This window comes from Zingiber officinale, chromosome 3B, assembly GCF_018446385.1.
Source record: "Zingiber officinale cultivar Zhangliang chromosome 3B, Zo_v1.1, whole genome shotgun sequence".
In the NCBI taxonomy this organism is placed as follows: domain Eukaryota; kingdom Viridiplantae; phylum Streptophyta; class Magnoliopsida; order Zingiberales; family Zingiberaceae; genus Zingiber; species Zingiber officinale.
Genome location: NC_055991.1, coordinates 30,930,015 through 30,941,325, shown reverse-complemented (window position 1 = coordinate 30,941,325; position 11,311 = coordinate 30,930,015). Strand labels below are relative to the sequence as shown.

The window sequence follows — 11,311 nt, the reverse complement described above, 5'->3', positions numbered from 1 at the left end:
CGAGCAATCTTCTGCTCCGGCTCTCGTCCCTCGGAAATCGCTGTCCCTTCTCGTCTACCAGCGTACTCATCCGCAGACTTCGTCCCTCGGTCGCACCCCGTGCCGACCTTCGCGCTAGCTGCATCTCTTGCTCCCCGAGCAATCTTCCGCTCCGGCTTTCGTACCTCGGAACCACCGCGCGCACTTCCTTCTCGTCCGGCGGTGTACTCTTCCGCAGCACCTCGTCCCTCGGACGCACCGCGTGCCGTCCTTCTCGCTAGCTGCGTCTTCCGCTCGAGTACCTGTGCTCCTAAGCTTCTGCACACTTAGACATCAGGTTAGAAACAACGTAGGACCTAACTTAACTTGTTGATCACACCAAAACAACCTTGGGGTTCCAACAAACAGAACCTAACCTAACTTGGCTGATCACATCAAAACTACCTTAGGGTACCAACAACTAGGGCTTTCCAACTACCTGGCTTCACTCACCAGAACTTTCCATCACCTAACTTCATTCACTAGGATTTCTCAACTACCTGACTTCACTCACTGAGACTTTCCATCACCTAGCTTCACTCACTAGGTTTTTCAAACTGTTTGGTTTCACTCGCTAGGACTTTTCATCATCTAGCTTCACGTACTAGGGCTTTTCAAACTGTCTAATTTCACTCACCAGGGTTTTTCACCTGATTTCACTCACCAAGACTTTCCAGTCAAGTATCCAGTCAACCTTGACCTACTCGACCCTTCTTTTTTTTGTCAACTCTCCTGTTGAACTTGCCCTTGCCTAACCTCTAGTTAAAACTTTTCAGTCAAACATACGATCAACCTTGACCTATTTGACTCTTCTTCATATCAAACTGGTCAAACCTTGATTAGAGGAGAATTACATTAACAATCTCCTCAAACAGACAATTACACATGTAATTTCCATTCATTGTCAAACATCAAGACTCAAATTTGAGTTAACTCAAGCTTAGTCATATTGATCAAACTTGACCTTGAAAAATTGCACCAACAACTATCACACGCCTTGATATTATCTTTATTGTAAATCGTGCTTGTCAGTTCATATATGCTCCAACTAAATAAAATTGGAATAATATAAAAAAAATACTTCACTATTTCAAAGGTACTATTTTACATAGTCTTCTTTTATATCATTAATCATCTCAAAATTTACAAGCCTATAATGATACGGATTGGGTAAATTCTCCTGAAGATAGACACTGTACTAATGGATATAATATTTTTTAGATGGAACCTTATCTCATGGAATTCAAAAAAGCAACATGCGGTATCTCATTCAAGCACTAAGGCAGAATATAAAGCTATAGCAAATACAACGTTTAAAATTATTTGGCCTCAATCACTTCTCTCTAAACTTCATCTTGCATTAAATATTGTACTAAAAATTTAATGTGATAATATTGGAGCAATATATCTCACAGCAAATCCAGTCTTTCATGCTCATACAAAATATGTGGAAATTAATTTTTATTTTATTTGAGAGCGTGTGGCAAATCAACAATTATCGATTTCTTATATTTCTACGGAGGATCAAATTGCTGATATTTTTACTAAGTCATTATCCAAACAAAGTGTCAATAAGCTAACAAGCAAACTCAATGTTAGAAATATCTCGTTGAATTTGTCAGGAGGTAAAAGAGAATTATTCAACAAACTAAATCAAGATTAAGATGTGGTAATTATTAGAATAAATCAATTAACTAGTTTCCTTTTATTATTTTATCAATTGACCAAGTATGTAATATCTCTCTCTATATATTATATATCTCATGGACAAATTAATTAAGAAGTTTGTTTTATTATCTCTTCTCTCGTCTAGTTATTTTAACAAATACCAATCAATAGACCTCTTGGACGGTCAAATCGAAAGGAAATACTATACTCTCATGGGGAAAGAAGGGCTAGTAGTGCAGAGATAACAACCCTTCTTTTATTGTCTCTCAAATAATAATGGATTATCGGGTTTTGGGTCGTCAAATCTGCCTGTCAAATCTGCCTGTTGGAAGGGGACTGTGGTATCACTCACTATCTAGAGCTGTAAATAAGTTAAGTTGAGCCAAGCTTTGGGATGTTTAAGTTTATTTGAAAAGTAATTGAGTAAAATCAAGTCGAGCTTAAAATGAACCAAGTTTTTAAAATGATTATTTAAGCTTAGTTAAGTTTATTTTTTATGAGCTTGAGTTTGGTTCATTTAGATATTATCGATCTCTAAATTCAAGTTTAATCTAAACTTGGTTCATTTAGATGTTATCGAAGTTTTAATTTAAACTTGTTTGATTGTTTGAAAGTTAATGAGTTTGGTAAATTAAATTTGTTTATTCATTTTAAGATTTATTTATTTATTTATTGAGTATATTGATATGACTTTTATCAATAAATATGGTGTTCATGAATATTATTCATTAATATTATTCATGAATATTAATAAATTGAATAGTCTTATTTATTTAATTTAATAAGTTATCCAATTTTATCCATTTAATTGATTTAATGTGTATTGAACTGAATACTAAAATTATTCTTGAATGTTCGATTAATTTATAATTATCCTATTTGCCTGCCAATTAGATAGTGCACCCGAAGTAGCTTTTCAAATCTCCGCTTCCGTTATATTCCGTCAAAGTTCGCCGGAGTTCTCCTCCCGGAACGGAGGCCGGAACCATGCAGCATAGGTGAAAAAGGCAAGACCTTTCTCACGATGGCCATCGCATTGCTTGCCGGCCTATCCCCGGCGGTCGCCGGTGGGAAACTCGTCGATGCACGTCTACTAGCACGCGGCTGTGGCGGTCAGCCAGCTATTGAGCCTCGTCCATCTAATGAACAACTAAACAAAGTAAAAACAAGAGCAAAGATAAATTAAGAACAGAGCTCGATTTGTCCAGAGATTTATAGACATTTAATCACAGCCACATTGGGCGGTCAAATGGCGATTCCAAGATTCCTAATTTCTTCATCGATTACAGGAATTGATCGCTCTACAAGAGGCCACTGTTGTAAGGAATTCTTGTAGACGACAGCCATGCGTCGGTGGCGGTGAAGTTAAAGAGAGTAAAGTTTAAGGCGTCGTCGGAGTTCATGAGGCTGAAGCCAGGCCACTTCACCCGGCCGGCTGTGTCGGCGCCGGTGCCGTAGTTCTGGAACTCACCGTAGTAGATGGTGCTGGGCGCCAAGGCGCCGTTCCACTCAAGCCAGCCCGCCGGGTCCACCGCGCCGTCGATAAACGACTGCATGAAGACCGTGCGCGAGTAGGCCTTCCACGGGCGGCCTAGGAAGGTCTTGGCGGCTCGGCCGAGTTCGGGAACGGCGCTCACCGTGCAGTTGTGGATGGATATCCCGGTGGCCTGCTCCGGCATGGTGCGGCCCTGCGCCGTGACGACGTTCGATTGACCCGGGAGAGGGACGCGCGCGTAGAGATTGCAGTTCTGGAAGACGGCGGCGGCGTTGCCGAAGATGAAGTCGACGGTGCCGTAGACGTCGCAGTCGCGGTAGAACTGGCGGAGGGTGTGCACGTAGAGAGTGTCCTGGTAACCGAGGAAGCTGCAGCGGTAGAAGATCGTGAGGTCGGCGCTGTTCCGTACCGCCACCGCCTGGTACTTCGCCGCCCCCGCCGTGTTCTCGAAGGTGATGCCGACTGCGATGAACCTCTCCCCGTTAACCGCTGCAAAGTAACACTTCGATCAATCCTTCAAATTTCAACTGGATCATGGATTTTATTGGATTCTCACCGAATGTAGCGGAGTTGAAGGTCGTCCACCCATCGCCGACGCTGTGATTCGACGTGATCACTGTTCGATTTATGCCCGCCCCGATCAAGATTAGATTCCTCTTGTTCATGGGGACGACCACGTTCTCGTGGTAAATGCCTTCGCTTATGTAGACGACGAAGTACCCCGCGGTGGCGGCGGCAGTGTCGTTGGGGGCGAAGGCGACGGCGTCGGAGATCGAAGTGAAGTCGCCAGTCCCGTCTTGGGCTACCCTCAGCCCTGACTGCGATAGCTTTACCGGCACCATCTGGCTGAGCTCTTCGACGAGGCTCCGCCCGGAGGTCGACGGTGATGCGACCGGTGGCGGTGAAGTTTGACCACCGGAAGACGACGGCCCTGGACTCAAAGAGGAAAGTTAGAAAATTCTCTCACTCAACTGTACAAGATGAGGCGATTCATGGCGTCAAGTTGGCTCTTTTTTAGAAAGTTGGGTCCCAAAACAGAGTACGCGCGGCATTCAAAATTTCAAAGGCGAGTAGGAGATGATCACCTGCGTTTCCGGCGGCGGAGCTCCGACCTAGCGCGGTGTTGACGAGCCCGAGGGAGACGCCGTAGAGCTGCGTCCCGTTCGCGAGGGAGCCCTGCAGCTCGGGAAAGCTGCCGTCCCGGGACGCCAGCAGCCCGTCGTAGCACGTCTGCTGGTTGGTCACCACGGCGCTCATGAGCGCTCGCACCCGCCCGGCGGCGGCCGCGTCCGGCCGCGCCGCCCTACGTCCCAGCTCCGCCTGCGCCTCCGCCAGGTACTCCGCGCTCAGCCCCGCCAGCTCGCGGCAATCCCCCAACGCCCCTCCGCCGCCGACCCCGCGGTGCGCCTTGGCGCCGCCCAGCCTGCCGGCGAGATAACCGTCGAGCAGCGCGGCGGTGCGCCGCACCTGCCGCAGCGCCTGCCGCACCGAGTACTTCCCGTACTCGTACTGGCTCGACGTCCTGGACCGCAGCGGAGAGAGCATGGCCACGCAAAGCTTCGGATAGAAAGACGATCTACAGGCCGCCGCCGGCGACACCGCCGCGGCAACCGCCAAGGGAATCACAGAGCACACCACGAAGAGAAGAGCTGCTCCCTTCGACAACATTGCTACACGTGTTTTTACCCAAAAAAAAAAAGAGGCTAAAAACCGGTAAATCCTGCTCCACTACGATCGATCGGCGGGTCTATAAATAGCGAGAAGGAAGAGAAGAAAAGGAAGGCACGAGCCACCGCCCAACTGGTGCCATCGCCGACCACGCAGTCTTCCACTCGAGAATTGTGGCTGATATGCCAGGGAAGCAATGGCGATCGATCGTAGTAGCCGATAAATTAATTGGAGCTGATGCGAAGTGGAGAATGATGAGATCGTTCACGGGAGAGACAGAGAGGGAGAGAGAGAGGATGTGCACTACGATGGTGCGATAAAAGTTGGAAGAAGAGTTAAAGGTTTTGAGCACTACGATGTGGCCTTTGGTTGGCTGGCTGCGAAGCATCAAAAGCTTGGTCGTGAGTGGCTAATGGTGATAGAGACTGTGCGAGACATTACAACTTGTAGGCCCTCAGCGAACCTGAGCTACTGAATCCAAATCCGTGAACAGTCACAATACTCAGCTCGCTTCTCGGTCCAACCATTTTCACGGTGACTTGGTTAGGCACACCAAAGTTGTGGATCGGTCGGTCGACGGTTGTACATCATTTGAAGCATTGTGTTCGATTTGAACTACTATCATCGTCTACCAATTGTCATTTTCCACTAGTTGCTCTCTCTAGATCCTCCTTCTCGTGCGACAATAAACTAAGAATGAATGGATCTAACTCCATTATAACTAAAGCTTGATATAGCAAATGCCATTGGATAATCTCCTTTTCAAAGTAGATGGTGACTCAATGACCATTATAAAAATGTTAACCTCACAAAAACTAATGCAGCCAGACAAAGACTCAAATCTACCCCTCTTCCTCAGCATCTAGATTAACTTTTATCCAACGAAACTATCATAATTATCCCAACTAAAACAAGCTTTATTTCCATTTTTTTTTACTACTATGGAAACTTCTTGCATTATCTCAAAACCAGTTTAGATCATGCATTCAAACTACTACTCTACTTCACATTGTGATCGGGGACCTTGTAAGATATGGAGCACGAGGGAGATCCTTAAAGCAGTGAAGCATGCCTTGCATTATTCAGCACTGTGTTTTTTGGATAGAGATTCTTGATAGTTTACTTCTATAAGCGTGCGAATAATTGCAGCGACATGGAAGGTGCCTGAGATTCTGAAAGCTGCTTCCAATCGAATCGATCCAATTATTGCACGGTGTCTTTCAACCCTTTTGTTTGTTGAGCGATCAGATGAAAATTTCGTGTTTTTCTCGTGATCCATCTTCTTCAGCTTTCGATCTCCTCTAGTAAACAGGCTGTTAGACGGAGCAAATAATTCATCTCTTCACGTGAGCGAAGTGAAAAGACCGCCACCCCTTTTTGTGCTTTTCCTACGGCGGGAAGGAGCTGCCAGAAGATGCCAACTTCCGACCTGTTAGATTTAATTGGGACATTATAGAAACACGTCCTAAAATTTTTAATATTTTTTATCTTAGTGTTAAACTATGTATTTGTTCCCTTCGAAGAGTAAATGGGAGGGAATGTTTTTAAAAAAAGTATTGTAGTTGGGGTGTTTTGAAAATTACCCGTCACAGTTCAAAGAGAGAGAGAGTTAGGCGTCAGATTCCCATCGCCATGGCTTCTTCTCCTCTGCTCGTCCTGTTCGCATTCTTCGCCGCGTCGTCAGTCGGCGTGGTCGCCGTCTCCGACTGCGCAGCTCCTCCTACTCCTCCCGCCGTAGCCGCCGGTGGCCTCATCGCTTCCACATGCAACCGTACGCTGTATTACGACGTCTGCGTCGCCTCGCTCGCCTCCCGCCCCGGCAGCCGTCGCGCCGACCTCCGCGGCCTCGCGTCCATCTCCCTAGACGTCGGCCTCGACCATGCCAGGGCCACCGTCTCCCTCGCCAAGGCCCTCTCCAAGCGCCACGCCGCCGCCGCCGCCACTGGCGGCGCCTACGCCGCGGGGTGCCTCAGCGATTGCGTCGAGGAGTATCGCGAGGCCGTGGACGGCCTCCGGAAGTCCGCCGCCGCCCTCCGCCGCAGGGACTACGACGACGTCAACGACCTCGTCTCCGGCGCCATGACTAACTCCGACACCTGCGAGAGCGCGTTCGCCGACAAGCCCGGGCTGCGGTCGCCGTTGACGGAGAGGAACAGCTACTTCTTCAAGATCTGCAGCATCTCCATTGCCATCACCAATCTCCTCCATGGCTCTACTTCACGAGCTCTCTAAATCAATTGCCTGTACTAATTTGACTCGTAATGGAACTATTATCTGTGCATTTTGTTAATAAACTATAAAGAGTTTAAGCTTAAGGAGGAACACAATGAAAATTAAAAATAAAAAATCCACTAAAAAATTCAAAAATTCATCAAATTGTTATTGATCTTGTAGGTCGTTCTATCCAAGTATTCACAAAGTTTCCAATTCTTCCATGTATCTCGTATTGCGTACAATGCAGAGACTTCACTTTAATTTTCCAAAATATAACTAAATGTAGAAAAAAAATGAGCTTCATATCCTGAGGAATGGTGGTATAGTTGCTACTGAGGGTCGAAGTTTGGAGGTTGTGTTGTTGTCTACCTGGGCACCCATGAGAGTAGCTGCAACTCTACCTCTTGCCAGTTGTGGACCTTCGTCACCAATGGATGTGAAGTCGACGAACACGACTTGCACCAAGGATACGAGTTGTCGTAATCAAAGAGTAGCACCCTGATGCCAATCTCTGCGCATTCAAGGGCATATTTTGGATTGTCGTCGATCAGGACATGTGCTCCCAGAGATCTGCAGAGAGTTAAGTCTATGAATTCAGGAATAATGGAAGACTAAGAAACATAAGAAATGTTACAAAGAGTCATACAAATTAAAGAAAGACAAGATTTTCATGATCTGAGAGCGAATTCTATTTCATTTCGCGTGAAGGGGATGAAAGTAGGAGCGACCATTATGCTTCAAGTTTATCGGGGTTATATCGACAGCATATTCTTGACAGATACTAAGAGAAAACCAAACTCCCCTTAATTCCATTGAATATTAAGAGAAAACAATAAGAATAAGAAGAGATACTCCAGCAAACCTGCAAATCTCAGACTTTGGCCTTGATACTCCGTCTAGAGCAAAATGGTTGCCAAAGTGAATTTCCTGAAACAAGCCTGGATAATGCTCTTCAATCCATTCGAGTGTGTGATCCTTAATAGCATTCTGACGAGAACTATTCAAAAAAGAAACACTAATTATCGTAGTTGTCACAGTGAATCAATTCGCATATGATACAGATGGTCACACAACTCAGTTATAAAGAACTAAACAAGAAAAAAAAATTAAAGAATACTCACGTTACCACAGATAGGTTGCAAAAAGTAGAAAGATTACGGAGAGTATGCTGAGCACCGGGAATGGGGAAAATGCCAGATTTGAAGTAGGAAGTTTTAAAGAATTCATGAACACGGATATCGGCTTCAACGAAAAAAGAAGGGGAAACTATGATGCATCTCAAAATAAAGAATAAACAGCTCCAAGTCAACAAAATAGAGAAGAAAAAAAAAGAACATGGATCGATTACCTTCAGCTCGAGAACATTTCCAGATCTGTCGATAAGAAATGAATTATAAAGGCATTGCAATTTTTCTGGATTCTTTCACATGTTAAAACTTAAGCTTAAATTAAATCAATTTCAATTCATCTAGCTCATATGGTACCTTAAAAAATTCGTACACAAAGTACTCTGCAACAGAATGATTTGAGGAGTAGCGGTCCGCAATAAATTTGTTCAAAGCTGAAAGAAAGCTTCCCAGAACTGAAAATCATAAAGACAGGAGAGTAGATTCAGCTTCGAACTATGCAATAGGCGATACCAACATCAATAGAGCAAGATTGCATACAATCAAAAGCAACATGGTGCATATAACAGTGATAACACAAAACATTCAATGATAACAAGTAACCATTTTATTTTAGATAAAGAATGTGCTAGTAATATTAGCCAAGTTACATGCATAAGAAAAGTAAAGTGAAGCTAACAGATCAGAACTCTCTAACAATCCTGTACACTATAGATCCCAAAGCAAGTTCTTAACTCAGCTATTGCAAACTAAGTTATGAAGTGTGGTTTAGGTACTCATACATCTAATTGTCAATAGAGACTTTAGTTCATGATATGCTCTAACAGTTTTCTTGTACAGATAGAAAATTCAAGGATACATGAAAAGTACAATAGTGTTTGAAAAGAGCTACAGAAAACAACTATTTTTAATATTTGAAAAAAACTAAAGAATGAATTCCACCCAAAACTAAGCCCAAAGGGCCAACCTAATATACCAAGGGAAGAAATGGAGATAAAATGTCTCGTTTGTTAAGTGTACTGAAACAAGACTTAAACGCAAATAAAAAGGAAGATCTTTCTATTCAATGCAATATCATGTTGATTTTCTAGTAGTTATTTCCAATTAGTTACACATGCAGAAGCAACAATTTAAGACTGAATTTTCTCCTTCCATGTTCAGCTGGTAATGTTGTAATTTATATCTAAATGCGCATCTGACTTATTTCAAAACTGAAAAACTCAGTTAAGCAGCCAGTGGAAGTTGTGAAAATCCAATTCCTCCCCAACAAGTCTGGATGGGACCTAGTATGTTGATCTTGCCATAGAACCAGGATGAATATTGTTGGTGTGTTCACCAGATATCCAAATGACACTGGATTATTAGTGCTGATGCATTAGGCTTCTCAAATCAGGAGCCCTCATGCAAGATAACTGCTACAGAAATCATAACACATATACTAATACACAAAGGCAAAACAGAAATTCCCATGTCTTTTGAGCTAATTAAGAATACCTTCATCAACATCGACGGCAACAATCAACTTCTCACCACCTGGAAGGCCCAGAAATCCAAAATGATTTACATGTTTCGATGATCCATCCCGATCCACCAACTTCAACCTCAAATCCTCTGATAGGAAGGCTTCAGAACTGCGAACTTGGCAGAAGGGTGCCGAAGCATGCCACTTCAGAATTTTACCATCCTTTCTTCGAGGAACACCATCATGGTGTTCCAAACTGCTGATCAAGCTCAATTCATTGCAAGGACCAACCGCAGAACCAATGTCCATGGCAACAAAAAACCTCCCTTCAGATCGCCTTCCCTCCTTACCAACCCTCATCTGGCTGAGCCCACAGGAATGTGGACAAAGGAAAGGCTTATTCAAAGCCATTGAGGGACAATAATCACTTCGAAGGAATCAAAAAAGAGAAATGCACGATCGCAGAGATTCTCGGTTTAACATGCCAATCGCCACATTCCATAAGTATATTACAACAACGATCGGATCTATAAGACTGGCAATGAAAACATCACCTTTGAATCAGATGATACCGCCAACGAGAATAAAACACAAGGAATCTTACAAACACACAGGAGAGATGAAGTCCCAAATAGACGACAACAATACGTTAACCTACTTGCGACATCAAAGGAGAGAGATACGAAACATCAAATAGAGGCAGCAGGGAAGGCTCACTGAATCGCAAGCCACGAAAGAAAATGCACCAAACCGGATCAAGGAAAACGAAATCGAAGAAGAAGATGATACACCGGATCCTAGATGGCGCGAAGGGAAGAGAAATCCGATTAAAGAGCACCCCAAACCACGCCCTTTTCTCGCTGCTGCTGCTCCGTTTCTCTCGCGTACCTTTCGTTGATGTGTGGCCTCTGCTTTTTGCCTTTTTTTAGGGTTCAGATTCCATGCCGCAGACCAAGCAACTCCTTGGATTCGAACAGCGCCGGAATCGAAGAGAGCCGAGAAGCAACAAATCCACATCTGTTTTTGTAAGAAAAAGAAAAACGTCATATTTTTCGAATTTTCTCATTCTGAACAACATTATATTACATTTATTCGAATCCAACGAACAAATTCACATAATAATTCTTTCTAAATTTGGAAACGTCCTGTCATAAAATTTATAATGTAACGTAATTAAATTAATATTATATTATTATATTCAATCGAAGAATTATATATTATGTATATAACTTTTATTTATAAGATTGATTATTTGGTGTTTATTATTTTTATAAGAAATTTATATTATTATAAAATAATAAAAATATCCTTATAACTAAATTTAAATAATTTTTTTCCTTTTAATTAAATTGAATTAAATCAGATTAAATTAAATAAAATTGAATTAAATTAAATAGAATAAAATAAAATTAGATTAAACTAAATCAAATTAAATTTTACTAAAATTAAAATTGACGGTATTTGTTCGGATCAAACTAAGTGGGTTAAACCAAATTTTTCTCAAGGTGCGGTCATTTAATGGCATTTCAGATCTTATTATATCCATCATAATATCTATTATCATAGGCCAAAAAAATATACTGATCCTATCCGAATGCTGAATCAACGAACGCTGGGCACGTGGCATTCTCCGGGTCGATGACGTAGACCTCCGACCGA

The 11,311-nt window shown here is 43.1% G+C and overlaps 3 protein-coding genes across 4 annotated transcripts; 1 reads left to right on the top strand and 2 right to left on the bottom strand.

Moving 5' to 3' along the window:
• Positions 1-2,846: 2,846 nt before the first annotated feature.
• Positions 2,847-5,094, bottom strand: LOC122056300 (pectinesterase-like). Its single transcript, XM_042618199.1, has 3 exons — positions 4,267-5,094; positions 3,738-4,112; positions 2,847-3,670 (listed from the first exon to the last, which is right to left on the bottom strand). Exons 1-3 carry the CDS (start codon positions 4,847-4,849, stop codon positions 2,988-2,990), a joined length of 1,641 nt encoding a protein of 546 aa, XP_042474133.1. The 5' UTR covers positions 4,850-5,094; the 3' UTR covers positions 2,847-2,987.
• Positions 5,095-5,745: 651 nt separating this feature from the next.
• LOC122056298 lies at positions 5,746-10,698 on the bottom strand. Of its 2 annotated transcripts, none has more exons than XM_042618196.1 (7): positions 9,685-10,698; positions 8,548-8,645; positions 8,412-8,436; positions 8,185-8,305; positions 7,926-8,060; positions 6,433-7,633; positions 5,746-6,278 (listed from the first exon to the last, which is right to left on the bottom strand). In XM_042618196.1, exons 1-6 carry the CDS (start codon positions 10,061-10,063, stop codon positions 7,429-7,431), a joined length of 963 nt encoding a protein of 320 aa, XP_042474130.1. In that variant the 5' UTR covers positions 10,064-10,698; the 3' UTR covers positions 5,746-6,278; positions 6,433-7,428. The 2 variants fall into 2 exon arrangements, with proteins under 2 accessions (XP_042474130.1, XP_042474131.1); XM_042618197.1 differs by having other exon boundaries at positions 5,746-6,253.
• On the top strand, positions 6,482-7,164 carry LOC122056299 (putative invertase inhibitor). The gene has a single exon (XM_042618198.1). The coding sequence runs from the start codon at positions 6,482-6,484 to the stop codon at positions 7,079-7,081; it is 600 nt and encodes a 199-aa protein (XP_042474132.1). The 3' UTR covers positions 7,082-7,164.
• Positions 10,699-11,311: the final 613 nt, after the last annotated feature.